The 23,322-nt window shown below is 32.3% G+C and overlaps 2 protein-coding genes across 3 annotated transcripts; one reads left to right on the plus strand and one right to left on the minus strand.

Moving 5' to 3' along the window:
* Positions 1–1,747: 1,747 nt before the first annotated feature.
* On the minus strand, positions 1,748–4,780 carry LOC108905456 (glycine, alanine and asparagine-rich protein-like). The gene is made up of 2 exons (XM_018708327.1): positions 4,674–4,780; positions 1,748–2,950 (listed from the first exon to the last, which is right to left on the minus strand). Exons 1-2 carry the CDS (start codon positions 4,683–4,685, stop codon positions 1,823–1,825), a joined length of 1,140 nt encoding a protein of 379 aa, XP_018563843.1. The 5' UTR covers positions 4,686–4,780; the 3' UTR covers positions 1,748–1,822.
* A 208-nt stretch (positions 4,781–4,988) lies between these two features.
* On the plus strand, positions 4,989–7,866 carry LOC108905457. Of its 2 annotated transcripts, none has more exons than XR_001964268.1 (3): positions 4,989–5,339; positions 6,869–6,996; positions 7,410–7,866. XR_001964268.1 is itself a non-coding variant. In XM_018708328.1 (3 exons), the coding sequence occupies exons 2-3, from the start codon at positions 7,276–7,278 to the stop codon at positions 7,809–7,811; spliced, it is 435 nt and encodes a 144-aa protein (XP_018563844.1). In that variant the 5' UTR covers positions 5,007–5,339; positions 6,869–7,275; the 3' UTR covers positions 7,812–7,866. The 2 variants fall into 2 exon arrangements, 1 of the variants encoding a protein (XP_018563844.1); XM_018708328.1 differs by having other exon boundaries at positions 5,007–5,339; positions 6,869–7,308.
* Positions 7,867–23,322: the final 15,456 nt, after the last annotated feature.

The raw sequence follows: 23,322 nt of genomic DNA on the forward strand, positions 1-23,322 counted from the left end.
TAAATTTTATTACCTTCTGTTAATCTGGTGTGTTTTAATGTAATTTGTGCAATTAAATGTTTTATTATTAAATAGTTAATATTTTATGCTATACCGAGCGGGAGTATTCTAAAACTCCGCCATTTTTTGTGCGTTTTCAAAACAAAAAACAAAAAATTAGGATTAATGACTCCAAAAATACTATTGACTGGTATTTGCCCCCCCCCACTTGTTTTTCAACGCATACTTTAATGACAGATGATGGTTATTTTTTTTAAGGGATAATGTGCATTTTTTAATTTATCTGGTAGAGAATATTGTTCTGCTTTGTGCTTCGCTTTTCGAAACGGTGCTGAAATTTAAAAAACTATTACATTTATTTGTTCATAACAAGTGCTGGAGATATTGGAAAGCACTAAAACCTTAAACTTTCGACATCATTTAAAATTTTGGAATTTTGAAAATGACATTTAATTCCAATTGGTATTTCCCAAAAAAACTGAAACATAGTTGAATAAATCGAAAATAACTCCAATAATATCCATCTCACTAAAAAATATAAAAGAACTTTTTATTAAGAATACACTGTGTGGCCATTCGAATTAAAAAAAATTTTACAAAGCTACTATTACTTCAGAAAATAAAAAAATCCTACGTTAATGATTTTATGGACGTTCCTTAATCACAATCTTATCAAAATTATATTTCTAATAAAAAAATTCTATACTTTTTGCGACAAGAACACTATTTTCAATTTATTCAAATGTGTTACAAGCTTATTTTTAATTTAACGAAATATGAAATGAAAGACGTTTTTCTTAGAAACAGTAACTCAAATTGAATCTACTTATCCAATTTCCAAAATTTTTGGTGTTGTCAAAACATTGGATTTTTAAACCAACTCGTCAGCAAAATTAGTTAATTTATTAGCACATGTTTCATAAACCTAATCGAAGCATCTTAAAAGATATTTAAAAAATGTGATATTTTTTAAACCCATATGCAGTCTCGAAAACGGAGCGTTTTCAGTCACATGTTATAGGAACAATATTTATTTATTTATTTATTAAAATACATAATACAATTATGTATAATATTAGCAGCGTGTTACGTTAATACACTTGTATATACTTAAAAATTATGAAGAATATGTTACATGTTTTTAATATAAAATTTAAATAAGATTATATCTACTGTACCTATCTATATGAAATTCAGGTCCATATTACCATCAGTCAGCGTTCCATATTGACGACATGAAGCCTTAAAATGCACTGTTTACCATGTATATTAAGAGTTAACGAAGCAAATATTATCTATTCTAACAGCACATACAAGTCCATCTGCGTCAGCTAGATTTTCGAAAAATTTAACGTAAATAAAATTATGCTGATTTTCCTATTCGAGTAAACTCTAACTGTAAAATTTATAATTATATTACAATCGATTTCGCATTGTGACTTTATGAACATTTCTAAAAATTGTTTAATTCCAGTTTTTTCAACGAGGGGGAACGGACCCGTATCAATTGCAGGTTTCCAAATTTAACTATTAGTACTAAAATAAATATACAAGTATTCAACGCTTTATTACAAAACAATCTGTACATTTAGGAATATCACCTAAGACAAAGATAATTCTGTTTAAAAAATACGAATATTGTAAAAGAGTAAACAAAATATTTTTTAGGATAAATTTAAAAGATAAGAGATTAAATTTAATAACATTACAGTTGGTGTCAAATTTATATTTATTAAAAAATACTAACATAAATATACATAAATATAACTAAACGCTTAAGAGACAGAAAAAAACAATATGAATATTTTCTACGATCAGTCGATTACCAACCATGTCCACGGGCACCAGCAGCAATGATGCCAGCCTTAGCAAGTCCAGCCGCTGTAGCCGCCCCCAGAGCACCTCCAGAGACCACCGTAGCCGCAGCAGGGCCAGCAATAGTAGCGCCAATGGCGAGGGGAGCAGCCACTGCGACTGGCCCTGCTATAATGGGCCCGGCTGCTACGACCGGAGTTACGATCCTAGTAGAGGCTGCTAAATTAACGGCTGCAGCCGTATTGGCGGCCGCCGCTATATTGGCCGCCGCTAAGTTTGTGGCAGCTGCGTTGGCTGCTGCGTTTGCCTGAACCGCTGCGTTTGCCTGAGCCGCCGCGTTTGCCTGGGCCGCTGCGTTTGCCTGGGCCGCGGCTGCCGCTTGAGCCTGCGCTGTTGCCTGAGCCGCCACGTTTGCTTGGGCTGTAGCCGTTGCTTGTACCGCCGCCGCCGTTTGGGCCGCTGCAATTGCGCCGGCTTGATCCGCTACCTGAGCTGCAAGTCCTTGCCTTGTACCTTCTGCTACTTGTGCCACTGCTACCTGACGACTGGTTTCCGCGACGTAGGCTGCTTCGGCAGCTCGACTTGCAACTGCAACTTCATTGGCCGCTGCTATTCTGGAGGCCGCCTGTATTTGAGCTGCGGCAGATGCTTGGGCTGCTGCGGACGCCTGCGCAGCCGCTGTCGCTTGGGCTGCGGCTGAGGCTTGCGCGGCAGCTGAGGCTTCCGCGGCGGCTGACGCTTGGGCCGCAGCTGAAGCTTGGATGGCTGCTGAGGCTTGAATTGCTGCTGAGGTTTGAACGGCTGCGGATGTCTGGGCTGCGGCTAGCGCGGCGCCCGTTGCTAAGGCGGATCCCGCGACTAGTGATGGAGCAGCAGCTATCACAGCAGGGGCACCTATGACAGCAGCTGGGGCAGCTAAAATAGCTCCGTTAGGTCCAGTTGGTCCGATGGCTCCCGCGCCTGTGACAATTCCAGAGGGTCCTGCGGCTCCCGCCCCAGTAACTATTCCTGAAGGCCCGCTTGCACCTGCAGCTGTAACTATTCCGGAAGGACCCAGGGGTCCAGGGTGGAGCAGTCCGATTCCGGAGCCGAAGGTGCTTGTTACAGTCGCCAAAACGGCGAAAACAGTTACCACCTTAAAAAGAAATGGATTTCAAAATCATTTTCACACTGTTTATTTAATTTTTAGAGTATTTCAAGTTTTTAGACACATTATTTTTGGGTTAAGTAGTTTACATAAACTTACATGTTTGAGTATTTTAATTTTAGACATATTTCTATAATATTATGTCTGATGAAGAAAGTAACTTTCGACTTTCAATAAAAATTAATCATATTTGTAGCAATTACATATAATGCTTGTATGTGAAACAATAAATACCCTGAGAAAATTGCGTCATGTCGTATTTCTCGTTTGTCATATTAAATGAAAGACATTGAAACTAATTATAAAATTCTTTGAATAATTTCAAATCTAAGGAGTGCCCTTCTTCAAGTTACATTACTTTATTGCGTTTATCATTACAAAATCTAAGTAAACCTGAAAAACCAATAGCAAATTAAGGAAATATAGTAATTGCAGATATCTAATAACAATATTACAGGAGGACATGTCTCAATTATTATAAAATTAATTTTGAAGTTAAATATAAAAAGTAGATGTAGGAATATGTGTTAAAAGCTTTCAAGTGGATAATAACATAACCTAAAATATATCATCTGTTTTAAAAACATAGGAAATGTTTTTTTAATAATAATAATAGAGGAACATAACAAGAAATAAAATAGCATATCGACCAATAAATTTACCGTTTTGTGCTTTGATAAACAGTTTTCAAGATATCGGGTTTAAAAGAACTGAAATTCGATTTTTTTTATTAAACGTATCTAATAAACAAATAGGTATACAAACACAAAAGAAAACAAGATTAATAATTATAGTACCTATTGGAAATGATAGCCATTACTTACTAAGTACACATTTGCACATTGTTGAACTCCACAAACTGAATTACATAATTATGTATAATCTGTGGTATTATTTCTATGAATGTCTAAAAGATGTATTCTAGCAAGTCTCCTGAGTAAATTGTAGTATTCTGTACACCAAAAACCTTAAATAGACCCATAAAAAAGTTAGGTCTGATAAACGAGAAGGTCAACTAACGATCTTTTAACATTTAAAGAAATAGTAATGCCCATATTTAAATGTAATTTTTTAAACTTCAATGTATTGAAAACTATTCTTCCAATCACAAAATGATAACATTTTTTTCACTTTTATGTGTATATTAACATACTGCTGTCCGTAAACATACCCTGTATGTCAGATATATGTAAGTGATACTAGTATTTTCAAGAAACATGTACTCTATTATTAGCTCTTGTGTTTTTTATTCTCTTTTAATAAGTTTAAGTTAATAGTTCCGACAAATTAAAATTAAACAAAGTGAGATGATAAGATTTAAAAAATATCTAATACCTAAAAAATCAAGTAAATTGCAGTAGAGTTTTTTACAAAATAATAAGATATTTCCTATGTACCAAGTTTTAGTATGTAATACCTCTTTGAATCAAGTAGACATGGATAAAAATTAAATTTAAATTAATTTAGAGGATACACAAAAAACTTACAAAGAAATTCAAGATAAAAAAAATATGTTTATGATTTGACTGTAATTTGTAAATTCTTTAGAATATGTTATTTTTTTATGACAATTATTACAGCCATTGTAAATTTAAGGTGGTTCCCATTTATTGGAAGAACTGACATTTGTTAAAGTAAGTGTCTAGCTAATAAAAGCAGGGGGTTTAGTAAAATTAGTAGCTCTTGTAAATAGTTAAAAGAGGAGCCTTACCAGACTGTTCATCTTACGTATTGTGTTTTAACATGTCACGGAGAAACCAGGTATTAATTACTTATATATAGATCAACCCTGCTTTATATACAGCTAACCGAACGACCTTCAATGCGAGACGGAATTATACATTTTTAGTAAAGCTGATAAAGGCTTTCAAGAATATGTAAAATATCGCATATTACCTCAGTACTTTTTTCTCAAATCCGCTACAGAACCGTTAAGTGATTAACAATTTTAAATACGTGGTAGGCGGAAAACGTAACACTGGTTATTGTTACATTTCTATATTTATGCCGATGTTTTGTTCCCGTGTCCACGTGGGTTGGGATATGTGGATGAATGGGTAAAAATCGCAAGCCTCGCCTAGCTGTATCAGAGGAAGTGATATAAAGCAGTCAGTGCTGGTGTCTTTGTAAGCCTCTCACAAACAAACTCATAAAAATGCATAATTTAGGGAAATCGGATTCTTACATTGCTATAATTATTACAAAAACTTTACTGTAGTATGTTAAATAAGAGTTTAACCAAATATGGAATATATACTGCATTTGGACTACTGGATTATATTATTCACTCGTAGCAAAATCTAATACAGGAAACTTTCGAATGAATGACTGAATGTTTTGAACTGTTATCCACATACAGATACAAAACATATAGTAGGTAAGTGATTTTTTGGGTGGGCGAAAGACTTTAAATTTATTTTGAGCTCTTTTTTGTTTGTTTTAATCTATATCTGTTATATAACTTTTGTGCCAACAGAATTGTTTCCCTGTAGCTTTATTCTACAATTCAATATTAGTAACCAATGTTTATATGTTTAAAATATTTTTTTAGATTAATCTTATCTGTAATTACTAACTTTTTTTAACAAACTACCAAAAGTTTTGGTCAAGAAATTAATTTTACAAATTTAGTTTTGCTTAACCATAAATATATCTTATCCTATGATAATAAATGATATCTTATACCTCTATGGAATATAGACAAACAAAAATATGTTAAATTTAACTTAAATACAATTTGAGTTTTTAGAAAAAAATTACTTGAAGATTTATTAATTTATTAAATCGTTAGAATTACTAAACAAATTTTAAACTAAATCTTGAAATCTATGCATATTTTGTTGACACTTGATTCTTGTAAATAGTTTCTCAACTTCCAAAAAATATATTATTTTCCGAAAATATTTAATTTAAATGTTTAAATTTGAGCCACATATCAAGTCATGAATTGTGACTGCTACTACTGATTTATATTATGTTGCTATAAATTTCAAAGTAATGATCAATTTTGAACGAACAGTGCATTATTTTACTTCACGGTATTTCTTTTATACAAAGAAAGCTGGAAGAGGAAATATTACACAACAGATTGTATGAAATGGCGAAGGTGCGGGTTACACACAATAATTCATCGTGCCACATAATTATTGCAATTAATAATCCTTGTTTGTTTATTATTATACAATATGCTCTCGTGTAAAACTTCTTTGTCATTGCTTCCCTTTTTTCTGAAACGAAAGTAGTAGTAGTCTTTTACGTATTTATTTACATTTATTTGCTTTGGGATTAAAAATGTAGACAAAACAGCGTTGTACAGGGTTAGTCACTATAATCTGACAACATATTTGAGTTTATTATTAAAAACTTTTTTGTAATTTCAATAATAAACTCACAATAAGTTGTCAGATTATGTTGTACAAAAGATTAACACACTTTAGAAGACGTAATAAAACGTAGATATATATAAAACAAAAATCGAAATTCAAAGAAAAATTACAGGTTTTGAAGTCGGTAAAAGTGAATTTAGAGTATAATTAAGTTTTAATAATAATTAATAAAGTACATTTTGCATGGAAAAATAATATAACGAATTATTTGTTGACTTAATAATTTTATTAAGTTTTAATGTTTAAAACTATCCAAAGTAATACCAGAACTGTAATAAAGACGTTGTCTTTATTTTTGTTATATATAAAGAGACCAATTTCGCCATGTCGGCATTGTCCATATTTCAAAATGATTTATAAACTGACAATAAGTGTTTATATTTTATTTTATTTTTACGGTTTACTATTTTATTTTTACGGTTTATTTAATATTCTTTTGAATCTATTTCACCTCCAATTACATATTTCTTCCCTTTCTGTTAAGCTAAACTTAAAAATACAATTCATCTTCAATTTTCAGTTAGCTGCCTGGGTATTGGATAACACATGCTGCAACTATCTATATGACCATGATTATCTACCATCTACCACCCTGGTCTTATCTGTATGGTGGTTGGAACTCTCTTTTAATATGGATTTTCTATTTGGGTATGATTTAAATAATAATATACTACTTTCCATGCACCGTTCAAATTAAAGAGAAATATTAAGTGACTGTGTAAATGTCATGCTTAAACATAAACACATAAAAAAATATTACTTCTCTTTAATCTGATCGTAAATATAACAATGGTCATGTTTAAGGAATGATACGATTCTCTACAATCTACATGTAGTTTTTTTTGGTGGCGTGCTTTTCCAGTACTACCTATATAATGCAAACAATTTCTATGAGATATTAGTATTTTACTTGAATTAAAAGTAACTATGTTTTGCTTCACTATATTTTGTAAACCAATTGTAAGTTTTTGAATATATTTTCAGGGAAAATATAACAATCACAATACGTATATGTTAACTAAAAACTGACAGTTAAATTTTTTATTTATGGTAATTTTCAGGTGGCTATCTTAATCATTTTAGTAGCCTCAACGAAATCTTCTTCCACGCCAAATAGAGATAGAGGTCCTCCCAATCTTAGCGGAAGTAATGATAATTCTGGATCTTCCTTTGGCGGAAATGATGAAAATTCGAAACAAGGTTTTCCCAATTTCGGTGGGCCTTCTTCTGGTGGGAATGGAAACTCGAAACAAAGTTTTCCAAACTTTGACAAAACTTTTGATGGAGGTGAGGATTCGAAACCAAGTTTTCCGAATTTTGGTGAAAGTACTGATAATTCTGAGTCTTTCTCCGACGAGAATAAAAGTTCGGGACTAAGATTCTCTGGATCGTTTGCAACACCTTTGGGACCTGGATATTTCTATCCTAATGGATCTACTGATAGTACATCCGATGAGCAATAATTTACCTGGTTGATATTCAACGCTGAAATTTTTGATGATATGTATAGTAAAAACAATAAATATGAAATAGGAATATTACTTTTTGTTTTAATTTTAATAATAAAAAACTAACAATAGTCTTTTAGTAAGGAGGTACATAAGTGAGTTATAAAGCCCTTGAATTTAAAAAAAAGCAATTTTTATGAAATTTTAGCATTCACTTGACCTTTTGAAGAGTTGCTCTTCAGGTCACTGATGTTATGGACCTAAAAAATACAACCGAAGAGATTATAATTTTACATTTATAATAAGTTGTAAATAAAATGTAAATAGATATTTATTTAAATAGATAAATAAANTCATAATAAGTTGTAAATAAAATGTAAATAGATATTTATTTAAATGGATAAATAAAAAAATATATGTGCTCCGGTATACAGGGTGTCCCGAAATTCATGCAACAAAATTTGGCCATAGATTCTTAAGACAAATTTAGGAGACCCGTATTTTTTCTTTTCGCCAACTGACCCCCTCTTTCGGAGTTACAGCCCCCTGAAATCTGCCCCCTAAGGAGTCTTTTTTATATCTCAAAACCATGTTGTACGAGAATCACTAAATTTGGTACACAGGGGTCTTATGACATGGGGAATATCACAGTGCTACGCTTTTTGGCGAGAAAGCCCCTTAATACACTTTTTCGTGGGCCCCTTGTCTTTAGAACCAGAAAAATTTGGTCGCAAATTTGATTTTTTTAAATTATTAGTTAGCTAGAAAGCCATTGAATTTAGAAACTTTTTTGTCTCTTGATATTTGTTTCGTAAAACCCAATGTTTTTGAGGAAAATGGTTAATCACGATATGTATTCGATCACATTTTAACATTTTTCTCGAAAACATTGCGTTTTACGAAAAAAGTATAAAGAGGCAAAAAGTTTCTAAATTTAATGGCTTTCTAGTGGACTAATAATTTTTAAGAAATTTAAATATGTTACCAAAATTTTTTGGCTCCAAAAGAGGGGGCCCACGAAAAATTGTCTTAAGGGGTTCCCCGCCAAAAAACGTAGCACTGTGAGCTTCCACATGTCATAAAACCCCTGTGTACCAAATTTAGTGATTCTCGTACAACACGGTTCTGAGATATAAACAAAAGATTATTCTTAGTGGCGGACTTCAGGGGGCTGTAACTCCGAAAGAGGGGGCCACTTGGCAAAAATAAAAAATATGGGTCCCCTAAATTTATCTTAAGAATCTGTGACCAAATTTTTTGCATGAATTTCGGGACACCCTGCATTAGAAATGCTATAAAACTTATCACATTTAAGGAAAAAACATGTAATTAATAAATCATTGTGGAAGTGAAGATAATATAAAATACATATTCACTATACAGGGTGTTACAAATTAGTAGGTCAAGCAGTTAACAACATATTGTTTGCACTAAAATAATGGGACTTTTCTTATGCCACTTTTCATATCGGAGCCCCATTTTCAAAATACGGGGTGTCAAAATTAAAATTTAAAAAATGATTTTTATTGATAACTCCGGTGATTGAAAAGATATTTATTTGAAATTTAACAGATAATTTGATCTTAAGTCAGCACACTTTTTGTAGAATTTTGGTTTAAAAATCAATGCGAAAACGGAGGGGAGAGGGGTTTGCAGTACCCATAGACCCCCTATTTTTTTAGTACGCCTAAGCGGCGTTTTATTCTATTTTATTCACTCTTGTAAGATTTGGGTCTCGGTTTACAAGATGTAACTTTTTTGGATACGCGACATCAATTTAGACGTTATCATAACTTTATTATTAAAACTTTATTTTGAATAGAATCACCCTCTGGAAAGATATATTCAGGTTTTATTATATACTAATTATGTAAATACATACCGATGTATATTTTTATTGGTCTAATATTAAAGTAATTCATGTTTGCAATAATAATGTCTAACTGTAAAGAATAATCCAGGACTTTTAATGGTTATCCAAAAACTAATTATTATTACTTTTTTGTATACAGGGTGTTAAAAAAAGAGTGTAATGTATTGCGGCTCCTTTTGCAGACGATATAAATATGTACTTTAATTTTTCAAAATTAAAATAAATGTAAATAATTTAAAAATTTTCAAAAAATACAATAAAGCTACGATATCAAGACAGCAAAGAAGACTACGATTATGCTAAACAGAAAAAAATATATTTCTGTACTAAAACTAGGATTCTTTTCATAAAGATTTCTACCAAATCCTATTATTTAAAACGGTGTAATTTTCAGGCAATGTTTCTTACGGTCTTATATAATTTTATGTGCAGATAAACCAATGATTTCTCATATGCGAAATATAAAAAAAGAATAATTTCAACTTTTATCGATATGAAATAAGTAATATTTGTATTTTATGTAATTTCGTGAGTGATTATACTATTATATGTATCTTTCCAATTCTTTTTTGCGTATATAAAGCAAAGGGTTTCTTAAACTTGTCAGTGTTTCCTTGGAAGTCACAGTCAAGCAACATATCCTTCAGCATGGTTCAAAAACTGACCGTAAGTATAAATTTTATATTATATGATTATTTTTAATATGTGTTAAAAAATTGTATTATTTTGCCTATCCCAGATATCTCTTCCACGGGTCAACTTTATAAATAAAGCGATTCAATATTTTGTTCCAAAGAAATTTTCCTTGTAAATTATATGAATTGCAGAAAATTGTTTTGAACGGTATTCTAAAGGAATAGACATAAATCAAAGAAAAAAATGTTGAAACAATAAGTTTTCAAAGCATTTTTTTAAATAAGTTTTGTTTGTATTTTTGGATATAACAGATGTTTCTGTTTTTTTAAAGCTTTTGTAATAATAATAATTTAACATTACAGGTGGTTGTTTTACTTGCCCTAGTGGCTTGTGCAGTATCAGTACCAGGATCATACGACAAGAGGGGCGACGGAGTCGCAATCGCTGTAAATACCGACAACGATGGCGACAAAATGATAGTGTCTAATGCTGCACCATGGGCACCATACGGACCTTCGTTAGGCTATGGACCATGGGCAGGTTATGGAAACTGGGGAGGCTATGGACCAGGGGCAGGTTATGGAAACTGGGGAGGTTATGGACCATGGGCAGGTTATGGAAACTGGGGAGGTTATGGACCATGGGCAGGTTATGGAAACTGGGGAGGTTATGGACCATGGGCAGGTTATGGAAACTGGGGAAGTTATGGACCTTTGGAAAGTTCTGGATCATTGGCATACGCTGGAGCTGGTTCAGCGTTAGCTGCCGTTAATTCAGGACTATCTATTTTTAATGCCGATCTAAATCCTCTAAGTCCAGGATTAGCTCTAGGCACGGGTCTGGCTGGTCTTAATCCAGGATTATCTCTAAACACTGGGCTAGCTCTTAATCCAGGTTCATCTCTACTTAACTTAGGGATTACTTCAATCAATCCAACCCTATATCTTTTGAAACCTGGACTAACCTCACTTAACTTGGGATCGTACGGTCTTAACCCAGGACTGTCCCTTCTTTATCCTGGATCTCTCGTAAATACAGGTTTACCTCCCCTAAAACCAGGTTTACCTCTCCTAAAACCAGGTTTACCTCTCCTAAACCCTGGAGTACCTTTGGTCAACCCAGGACTAGGCCCTGTCTTCACAGGACTACCTCCTCTCCCACCCCGAAGCAATCTTGGAATAGATGACATTAATTTTTCCAGTTTTGACCAAAATAATATCGATGTTAATGTATTCCAAAAGCCAAGCTACTAACTTACTAAATGATGTTATATTATGAATAAACCAAAAGCAAACAATTTCTGATTTTTTTTAACACTATTCCCAAATTTATGATTTAGGTCTATCTTACAATTCCATATTTATTTAAAAAATCGACCATAACAAGTAAGCAATTAGTAAAAAATAACTAAGAAGAAATTGACAATGAATAGCATAATTTGTCATGAAGCAGCAGCTATTTTTCTATTTTGAAGAAGAAAAATCCAAGATTGAAGTGAATCAAATAAATTTCATTTAGTTTCCTGGTATATCAAGATGGTAATTTTATTTAAGAAAAGAAGAAACGTTTTATTTTTCTTTGCTATTTCCAACCAACTATAGAACCTAGAAAAAGAATTGTCACCATCATGGTTTTCATGTCCAAATACCTAGCTTTAGATATTTTTATTTTGATTTATCTATATCTAACTGATGTGTAATACTGAAACATGCAATTTTTTATTATATTTATATGTGTATCCCTTTGTCTCAATATTTCACAGACAGTCGTTTACTTCAAATCTGGGCTATTTGGGATTGAAAATTCACAAAATTTGTCGCATAAAAATAAACCTAATGTTCAATAGCTGATATCTTGACAACAAAATGAGGTTAATAGCTGATACTTTGACAGCTTAAAATCTGTAATGTGTTTAATTAGCTCATCAAAGCACACATTTCTAGAAGGTCTTGTTTCAAAGTTATAAGCATAAAAAGTTTTCTCCAAATTGACGTGACGGATTTGAGCAACTTTGAGAGATAACAGCAATAAAATAAAAACTTTTTTGACCTTGGCACTGCAACCAAAACCAAAAAGTTGTCTTGGTTCAGGATACCAACTGCTACGATTCCACAACAATAGCACTTGAAACTTGCTAGTTGCCTTGTGGTCATGTCTTTATGATGGAGGCTCCAAGGCCCTAGCTATACTACTTTGTGAAGATGAAATTTTACACAACAGCCTCAGATATACAGGCTGTCTACTATAAGAGGGTCACTTCAATGTATCTCGCTTAATACACGATGCACGTTAAAAATCTTTATTTAAGTTTTTTGTTACATTTTTTGAGGCCCTGATGCTTGTAAAAACAAATTTGAAATCCGTGGCCAACTTTATGAGAAATCATGAACAAACCGGAAAAGTACAGAAAGTTTAGGTCCGTCTAAATTTTTTATTTTAAGAGATAGTTTCTCTGACACCAAGATCGCATACAGCTTCAGGTCTATTTAAAGTAATGTTGTCCAACTTGTAATCATGAACCAGCACACGAGACTTGCGACAATGTGATATTACATTGCACTTGGGTAATTTGTTATTAAGGTATCACAGATTAATAAGATTTATATTTCGCTTTCGAATCAGTGTATGATTCAATCTTGGGAAGGATCTTAACATCATCAGCATAAATTAATAAGTTTACATTCAGGTTAGCAGTAATATCATTAATAAATAAAATAAACAATAAGAGACCGAGAGTTGATCCCTGCGGAACACCTGACTTCTGTGGATATTTCATAGACTAATAACCACGCAATATTGCACGTACTGTGATATATCAGATAAGAATGAATAAAATAAGGCAACAAGATCAGCATTTCAACCAATCTCATCCAATTTACCCAATAATAAACCATTGACGGCCAAACCTTTTTGAAATGTCTGTATAATTAGTATTTTAGAGTCTGAAATATCCGAGGGGTAAACCGATGGGGAAGTTTTTGTACATGTCCCCAGGAAGTCGGGAAGAAATTGGAGGAAGTTTTAAGGAAGTTGAAAGAAACTTTGCCACATAGTTATAAAATTAAAAACATGGCAAATGAGCAATACTCACGAAAACACCGCTAGATCCTGAGCAATTTCTAGGATTGAAAAGATATTTTGCATTATATTAATTACGCTCTTATAGACACTTAGACAAAACACAATTGATCGTATTTACGATAAAAGTTTGGGTTTTTGGGCATCAGGAAAAGAAACATCTCACATTTTCATCCTTACAAATCTTAAAACTGACCAAAATATGGAAAAATGGTTATTACCGAGGTTAATTGTGGTAGAAAAATGCGGATAATGTTAAACATTTATGTGGAGGAAGCAGTCTAGAAAAGGTCCGAGGAAGTTTGAGGAAGTATAAAGAAGTTTTTGTACAGAATTCAGGGAGCGGTCTACCCCTCGGAAATATCTATACTAATTATTCAAATATTCTTATACTTGCTTTTAACTAAAGTTTGAGGTCGTTAGAAAGTGCTACTATTTTCTAAAAAATACGTCATGCTTTCTTTGACGCGTGCATTTTGCGAGGAAAAAAACGAATAAATTTTATCATTATTATAGCAAATAAAATTATTTATGTTCCATTTCAAACACGAGTCTGAATTGACTGCAATTTCGTGAATGATAACATTTTTGTATTCGATTTTTTCTTACAGACGTCAGTGTCTTTTGCATATATAAAGCAAACAATTTCTTCAAAGCATCAGTGTTCTCTTCAGTCAACAGTCAAGCAACATTTCTTCAAACATGATTCATAAACTAACTGTAAGTAAATGTTTTTCTTTTAAATTTGATGTTTAATAATATATTATTCCAAAAGGTTTCTTCCATATTTAATGTTTCGTGTTTGTTTTTCCATATACAGATATCATATAATTTCTGTTGTCATTATTTCTGCAAGTTAGTAAAACATAAACTGTCTATAATTTAAAATTATATAAAATTTGATTTATGTAGTACCTATTTAAAACAAGTTGACTTACTACCTATAAAAATTTCAATGCACTCCTGCAGTTTCTTTCTACAACAACATAAGCCTAACAGATTTTATAATACTTCTGTATTCTGTTAACACAAAATGAAGAAATTGGCTCTAATTTAAATTTACCATTTTCAGTTGGTCGCCTCACTCGCCCTAGTTGCTTACGTAGCATCTGAACCGGCGGTCAACAGGAAGAGTGATCCAATATCAATTGCTGTTAACACCGACAACGGGGGTGATGATGTGAAAGTGTCTGATATCGCGCCATGGGCATCCTATGCACCATGGACAGGTTATGGAAATTGGGGAGGTTACGGACCTTGGACAGGTTATGGAGCTTGGGGAGGTTATGCACCTTGGGCAAACTATGGAGCATTACCATACTTCGGAACTGGTCTGAACAAGGGATTGGTTGGTTACTATCCAGGTGGACCTCTTCTGAACTCTGGATTACCTGACCCAAGATCCTACACAAGATTCAATCCAAATGACATTAAGATTTCCTCTGTTGACAAAACTGATGTCGATGTCAATGTAGGCCAAAATCGACGCTTCTAAGCCACCAAATGATAATATATTCTAATGAATAAACAACTAGCATATAAACTTTGTATTTTTCATTTAAACAAGACATCCAGATCTTTTTCATAAAAATTTTAATTCAGTTTATGAATTTAAATTAAAATAATAGTAAACATAAGAGAAAATAAATAAACAAAAATATAAAATATGAACAAATTGAAAATTGAAGATAGAATCTTCATTAAAGACAACAGTATGACCATTTTTCACAATTGAGTACCTAAGTTACATTATTCAATAAAATAATTTTATCCACATTCACCTTATAATCGGACTTTTATCCACACATATGAACCGTCTAAAGTGATACTTTCCACTAGTGGAATAAAGTAATTTTTTTATTTCACTAGTAAAATAATGAAAAAATAATAAACCTATAAATCAAATTTAATTTATTTAATTATTAACATTAACATTTACATTAATAATAATAGACACATTTAACTTCCTTTAATAACAACCCCTATAGTACTGTTGCCATCATTTTCAGAGCGCATAACATCTGTCGAAGTTTGTGAAGAATTTGTACAAGTTACGGATGTCTCTTCTTGTAAGGAACAGCTTTAAAATATAAAAAAAGTTAAAAGAGAGAAAAAATAACTATGAAAAAATAGAGAGAAAAAAATAGTACAAACTTACAAATAACACAGATATAAAGAACAAAATAAAAGGCAAACAAACTATAAAAGACAGATATGACTACATAAGTAAAGCATTTTTATATCATTAGGCATACAACAAAAAACATCGACATTATTTTCTATCTTACTGTATTTCGAAACCATTTAATACAATGGTGATGCTACTAGGATGTTACTACGTGCTGCGGGTAGATTAAAAACGTTATTACTTCTAGCTGATAGACGCGGTACTTTGATATCAATATTACTTAAAACACTTGGACAGTCCAAAATGTTATGTAGAACTTTATACAAAAACATTACTTGAAAAACAGATCTTCTCTTAGCAAGGACATGAATATTGAAACGCTCAAGTAATTGATCATGCGGAAAACCCTGAGGGGGATATGTACCATCCAATAAGTAACCAGCTGATTTCATAAACCTACGCTGTACTCTTTCCAAAGTTGCAATTTGATTAGCATAAATTGGGTTCCAGACTATTGATGTATATTCTAATTTATAACGAATAAAGGTAGTGTAGAACAATCGTAGTGTAGAAATACTGATAAAGCCTTTGGAATTCCGTATTCAACCCCATATTCTTGAAAGCAGATGACGCAATTATGTCTATATGTTTTGTAAAAGATAAAGTAGGGTCAAATGTAACTCCAAGGTCTTTTATGTAATCGGGTCTATGCAATATTATATTATCCAATTTATAATCGAATAGTACAGAATTTATTTTTTTTTTTTTGGTGAATGTAATGATATTACACTTGGAGACATTTAGCGTTAAATTATTATTTAGACACCACAAACTAATGACATTAAGCGCATCCTGTAACATATAGCAGTCGGCAATGGTGTTTATTTCGCAAAATAGCTTAAGGTTCAAATAAATATTTCATTAATAGCAATACTTATATTACTCAGTGTTTTTTTTTATTATTATTGTAGGTACTCTGGCTTAGAATATATTTACAACATAAGTCTCCAGGGGTTTGTTCTTTTTGTACTTACACTTCATTAAGCATCTTTAGAGTTATTTGAATAAATATATTTTTTAATACTCTGCGTCTGTAAAACCAGTGACTTTTGGCCGATAAGGTTTATTGGCCTTAAAAAAAAATTCTAGATTAATTCGTGTTTTCAACATTCATTTCAAATTCCTCTTTTTAAATCAAATTTCAAGAGCAAATTATCCACATGTACTAAATATGAAAACGAATAATTTTTATGATTGTTATTAAAAAATAATTTTTTTTTATTTAAATCACGAACACATATTAATTGCAATTTCGTGAATGATAAAGTATTTGTAACTGATTTCCGTTTATCGGTGTCCCTGTTTTTCGACTATATAAAGCCAACAGTGTCCCCAAATCCACATTGTTTTCTTGAAAGTCAACAATCTAGCAACATCCCCCTCAACATGGTTCTTAAACTAACCGTAAGTAGATATATAAAAATTCGGCGTTTAGTAACTACATTTTTTAGTCCTTTTAGTAAAAAGATCTCCAATATACAATTTCATTCATACCTACAATTTCCCTCATTAAAACAATAAGTTAATTATTACTACTTATTCTTCTAAATATTTAATATTTGCTTAGACAGAAATATTTCCACGTGGATGCGGAAATCTATTTTAAAGTTTGTTAACACAAAATGAAGAAATTGGCTGTAATTAAAATTTACTACTTTCAGTTGGCCGCCTTACTCGCTCTAGTTGCTTACGTAGCATCTGAACCGGCGGGATTCAACAGGAAGGGTGATCCAGTATCAATCGCTGTTAACACCGACAACCGGGGTGATGATGTGAAAGTGTCTGATATCACGCCATGGGCATCCTATGCACCATGGACAGGTTACGGAAATTGGGGAGGTTACGGACCTTGGACAGGTTATGGAAGCTATGGATCTTGGGCAAATTATGGAGCATTACCATACTTCGGAGCTGGTCTGAACAGGGGATTGGTTGGTTACTATCCAGGTGGACCTCTTCTGAGCTCTGGGTTACTTGACCCAAGATTCCATCCAAATAATGACATTAAGGTTTCCTCTGTTGACCTAACTGATGTCGACGTCAATGTAGACCAAAATCGACGCTTCTAAGCTACTAAATGATAATATATTCTAATGAATAAACGACATGCATATACATTTTGTATTTTTCTTTTAAACAGGACATCCAGATCTTTTTCATAAAAATTTTAACTCATTTTATGAATTTAAATTAAAATAATAGTGAACATAAGAGAAAATAAATAAACAAAAATGTAAAATATGAACAAATTGAAAATGAAAGGTAGAATCTCCATTAAAGACAACAGTATGGCAATTTTTCACCACGTAAGTTTCATTATTCAATAAAATAATTTAATCCACAATCACCTTATACACTGAAAGAAATGAGTTTTATTCTTTATTAGAATTCTATATGCCATTATAAGACCATTGTATACTATATGTGACAGTTAAACAGGTGAATATTGGATATAAAACGCGTACTGCTAGCACAGTTGTATAGTGACTATAAACCTTATTCTTTATTAAATTATTGTATAACTATTATACAACGTTTTTTATACCATTTACGAAATAATAGCAATAACTGTTATTAAAGTGTTCCATATCGTTACTAGAACATCTAGTACAGGTTATAAGTTTTATAATAATAAATGTATTAAACTATTGTATACTCTGTATGAGTTAAAAACATATGACATTAAGTTTTCAGAAATTTTATTGGATAACTGTAATTACAAGCTAAGATTCTAATGTAAACATAAAACATACATTTAAGTATTAGAAATGATGGCAAATCGCTCCCAAAACTGTCCAGTTTATTTTCTTAGCACCGCTGCACCCGTATTTTCTTGTATTACATGAGAATTTGCACTATAACTCTTCCACTTTAAGAATTAAGCATCCCCTGAAAGGTTGAGCTTCTTTCCATCTAATTCTATTTCCTCTGGTTGATTGACATTATACCCATGCTCTTCTTTGTCACCGTTAACCTTCTGTTCCTCCATCTTATGTAAAACTTAACATCAGCGGTTTCTAAAAGGGCATACAAAATAATATTTTTTAGATTTAGACGAGATTTATATTTGAAAAAACAAAACAACAACACAACAACAAGCCATAAAACAGTTAGATACTTACATAATAATTTTCCATTTCACACAACGCGATATGATTATGTGTCTATGCTGTCTATTTTCATAACTAGACGTGTAATAGTCAAATGAATCAATAGTATTTGTTCGAGTCTGTTGTGTTATCGTTATTTTGTTTTTTGTTTTTATTGTTATTAAAACCCTTTCAAAGAAAGTTTTGGAGTTTCTTTTTTGTTCCAACTTCCTTTCGAGAAGTAAATGGTAAACTCTTTTGCAAGTTAATATCGTTATGATACTGGTCATAACGCTAGATGGTTAAATACAGAAATAACCCTTCAGGTTACACTGCTATCATTCCTCTGCTACCATTCCACTTCAACAAAATGTCTCTGTCTATTTGGTCGTTATTAGCTACCGACTTAATTTTCCCGCCCCTATTGATTCGTCCAGAATTGTTCGTTCTCAAGTATATCCTCACCTACGACTTTATGGTTCATATCCTAGAATCATTTGCGAAATATAATTGGAGCTTCTGTGAATATGGTGACTTACTTGTTTGTATGCAATAGGTATATCCTTTTCTTCATTTTTTTTATGGTGGTACCAAAATTCCTTACTTAGATTACTACAGTCGGAGTTCCCAGAGAATGGCATTTTTTGATCGAGCATTTGCACAGGATAATATGACATACGTTTTTATATACATATGGACACCTTCAAATTTGGAGAATTTTTCGTTAGATTATACCATTCAAAAGGTCAAAGACTATTAAGGGATGCAAGAAGTAACAAAATTAAATGTGAAAATAAAAAATATATGGAACGTACACAAAATTAATAGAAAAATAAATCTACAAACCAGTTGAAAAGCACAACGTAAACGTAAAACTAGTATTCAGAAAATTAGGTAATGTACAAACAATAAAAAAGGTCCTAGTGATGCAAGTGTCAATGTAACAAGTAAACAATGAAATATATCAATTGTTATTACCAAAAAAAAGTTATTTGTATTAGTTTGTATTATTATTGGTTTAGAGATCGATTTAAGAATATGAAGGTTGCACTTATTGCCAGTGGCAGTACAAGAGTTTTGCAGGCCCCTTTAACAGATGTCATGTAGGTAAGCTCTCTTGGATTTGGAAGCTAGAAAATAAAAGGATAGCAGAGAAGAGCAACCGCAACACTTTATCCATCATCTAGGCATCTATTAATTTTTTGTATCCTCCTATCTGAGGATGTATTATATCCATTTTATAAGTGTTCATGAAAAATTTTAACTAAAGTCGTAGCAAATGTTACACTCCATGCATTGATACCAGTGTCCCCAGATAGGATAGAGGCGAAAGTCATACTTCTTAATATTTGTTTTCTATTTTCTATCAAACTGTACAACACCTCCAGCGAGTCGAATTATATTGAAAATTTTTGGTCAAATTATTATTTTCGGAAAAAAATTCTCGTAGATTACTACGACCCATCTACAATCATTTCGGAAAGCAGCTTTCAACGAAACCAACAGCTTCTAAAGAAAATGATACTTGCTTTGATGGTGAGAAAGCAAAATCCATTTTGCTGTGGGTACCTAATTGTAAAAAAACAATATTTTTTATCATTATTATATTATAGCAAATAATACGAGTAAGTTATATGCCATTTCTAACACGACTACCTTATGATTGCAATTTCGTGAGTGATTAAATTTTTGTATCTGATTTCCCTTGTCGACGTTTATTTTTTGCAGTATATAAGGTCAACAGTTTCCTCAGATCATCATTGTTTCCTGAAAAGTCAACAGTCAAGCAACACTTGCTTCAACATGGCTCTTAAATTGACCGTAAGTAAATATTTATTATTACATGTATGTTATTACATTTGTTGTTTAAGTGTAATTAGGTTTAAGAATCTTTTTCAATATTCACTTTCATTAATACCTAGTTTCTTTGTTGAAAAAATATATACGCTCCCACGGAAATAATTCCACGTAGATAAGAAAACTTATTTTAAATAAGGTTTATCTGTGAGTGAACAGACAACAAAGAATAATGTTAAACGCAACTCCTTAATTTTCTAAACTAATCAAAACCGTTATAGATATTTCATGTAAATTAAATTGCAAGCGTTAACACCATCTTACTTGTTCTCAGGTGGTCGCCTTAATTGCACTTGTAGCTTGTGCAGCATCTTTACCGACATCACGTGACAATGGTGATATCGCTATTGCAGTTAACACCAAAAACGACGGTGATAAATTTGTAATATCTGATGCCATACCGCGGGGACAATACTATGAACCTTACGGACCTTATGGACCATGGGCAGATTATGGAAACTGGGGAGGTTATGGACCATGGGGAGGTTATGGATCATTGGCATATGCCGGAGCTGGTTCTCCACTAACTGCTCTTAATCCAGAACTATCCATTCTTAACACCGATCTAAGTCCTCTAAGTTCAGGATTAGCTCTTGGCATGGGTCTAGCTGGTCCTCATCCAGGACTATCTCTTATGAACACGGGACTAACTACTATTAATCCAGGCATGTCTCTTTTGAACACCGGGCTAGGTCTTAATCCAAGTTTATCTCTACTTAACTTAGGGATTACTTCAATCAATCCAACCTTATCTCTTTTAAAACCTGGACTAACCTCTCTTAACATAGGAACGTATGGTCTTAATCCAGGGTTGTTCCTTCTTAATCATGGATTCTCTGTCGTAAATTCAGGTTTACCTCTCCCTAATCCAGGTTTACCTCTCATAAAACCAGGTTTACCTCTCCTACATCCAGGTTTACCTCTCCTTCATCCTGGAGTACCTCTCCTACATCCTGGAGTACCTTTGGTCAACCCAGGACTAGGTCCTGTCTACCCAGGATCCTTGGCAAAGCTTGGAAAAGATGACATTAATATATCCAATACTGACAAAACTGATGTCGATATTAATGTATTCCAAAAGCCAAGCTACTAACTTACTAAATGGTGTTATGTTATGAATAAACTACGAGCAAATAATTTCTGTTTTTTTTTTTATTTGACATGATTCCCAAATCTGTTGCAGTTATTTAAATTTAGATTTATTACTACTAGGTATATTTCTATCTTAAGATTCTATATTGAGGAAAGAACTTAAGGATTTTAGAAGTTGAAGCAACAGTGAACATAAGAAAATATCAAACATAATAAGTAAACAAATAATAAAAAATTCAGAACATATTTTATGCAATAAAAAAGTGACAATGAACAGCCTAATCTGTTTTGAACAAGCAGCTAGTTTTCTATTTTGAAGACAAAATTCCAAGATTGAACTGAACAAATTTCATTGAGCCGTACTCACCATGCTCTATTTAAAAAATACAAACTGTAAACTTATCTCAGTAAGAAATCCACATGATTTCCTTATATATCAAGTAAATATAAAACAGGGTTACAAGAAGTTGCAATTGGTAATTTTACTTAACAAGAATCGATCTATTTTTTAAGTTTATTTGCGATTTCCTACCAAACTATAGAACTGTCACCAGCCAACTCTTAATCCAGGCGTATCACTACTTAACTTAGGGATTACTGCTATCAATTCTGCACTAACCCCTCTTAACTTAGGATCATGTTAGGGTTGTCCCTTCTTAAAACAGAATTGCCTCTTCTCAACCCAAGCTTGCTTCTTTTTAATCAGGCGTAGCTACTAGTTTTCGGAATGGTAATGACTTATTCAAATGAATAAACGACTAGCTCGTAATTTTTGCTTCATTTGGAACACAACATGGGTTACCTAAATCTACTTCAGTTATTTGGAAAGTGTTATTTTCTCATTACAGTATTCTAAACTACTTTTGTTTTACTTCACCAATGCTTCTTTAGGCTGAAAATCAACAGCCAAACACATTTTCTTAAATCCTAACCTAATCTATTAATACAAAAATAGTCAAGTTTCCTACTTTATTATTCTACATTCAAAGAGGAACTTAACATTTTGAGCCCAAAAAACTTGGATATCACGACAAAAAAATTTGTTTTTGGTAACATATTGTATGCTAAAAGATAGATGAAACATGAAAATTATAGGAATTCATTTATGAAAAACGAAGTTAGTGAAAAACTAGTCTGCGGAAGTCGATATCAAAGAGTTTTGAGAAAATTCTTTAGTTAGATGTACAAATTTAAAGAGATTTGATGTTTCCATAGCGTTAATCAAAGGGACTGATAGTGGCAGCGTTCTAATTTTATAAACTAAAGCTTTTGATTCTATTAATCATTATTACTTATTGTTTTTTTATTAATAAAAAGTGTATTATTTTAAAATAAGCCAATATTAGATATGTTTTTACAAGATTCTTTGTATTTAAACAGACACATATGTTTAATTACATATTTTATTTATTATAAGTTTTCCTTAATTATTCATTTGTCAGTTCATTATTAACATTGATTGCAGTTTAGAGCTACTCAAGATTCGTAGTAGGACGTTAATAGTCTGAAAGTAAGGGTATGTATTTCTTGTAATCTAAATAACGTCCCAGTGGTTGTATGAAGGAAAATAAAGAAGTCTTAGTTTCGACAATATCCTTGGATTCAATAACGTTTTCTGGTCCATCATCTGAAGCTGTGACATAAGCTAATAGGACGACCAAGGTAATCACCTGAAAGTAACGATTAGTGTTTTAATACGAGGGTACAATAATA

Source organism: Anoplophora glabripennis, unplaced genomic scaffold (genome assembly GCF_000390285.2).
Source record: "Anoplophora glabripennis isolate ALB-LARVAE unplaced genomic scaffold, Agla_2.0 scaffold42, whole genome shotgun sequence".
NCBI classification, from domain to species: domain Eukaryota; kingdom Metazoa; phylum Arthropoda; class Insecta; order Coleoptera; family Cerambycidae; genus Anoplophora; species Anoplophora glabripennis.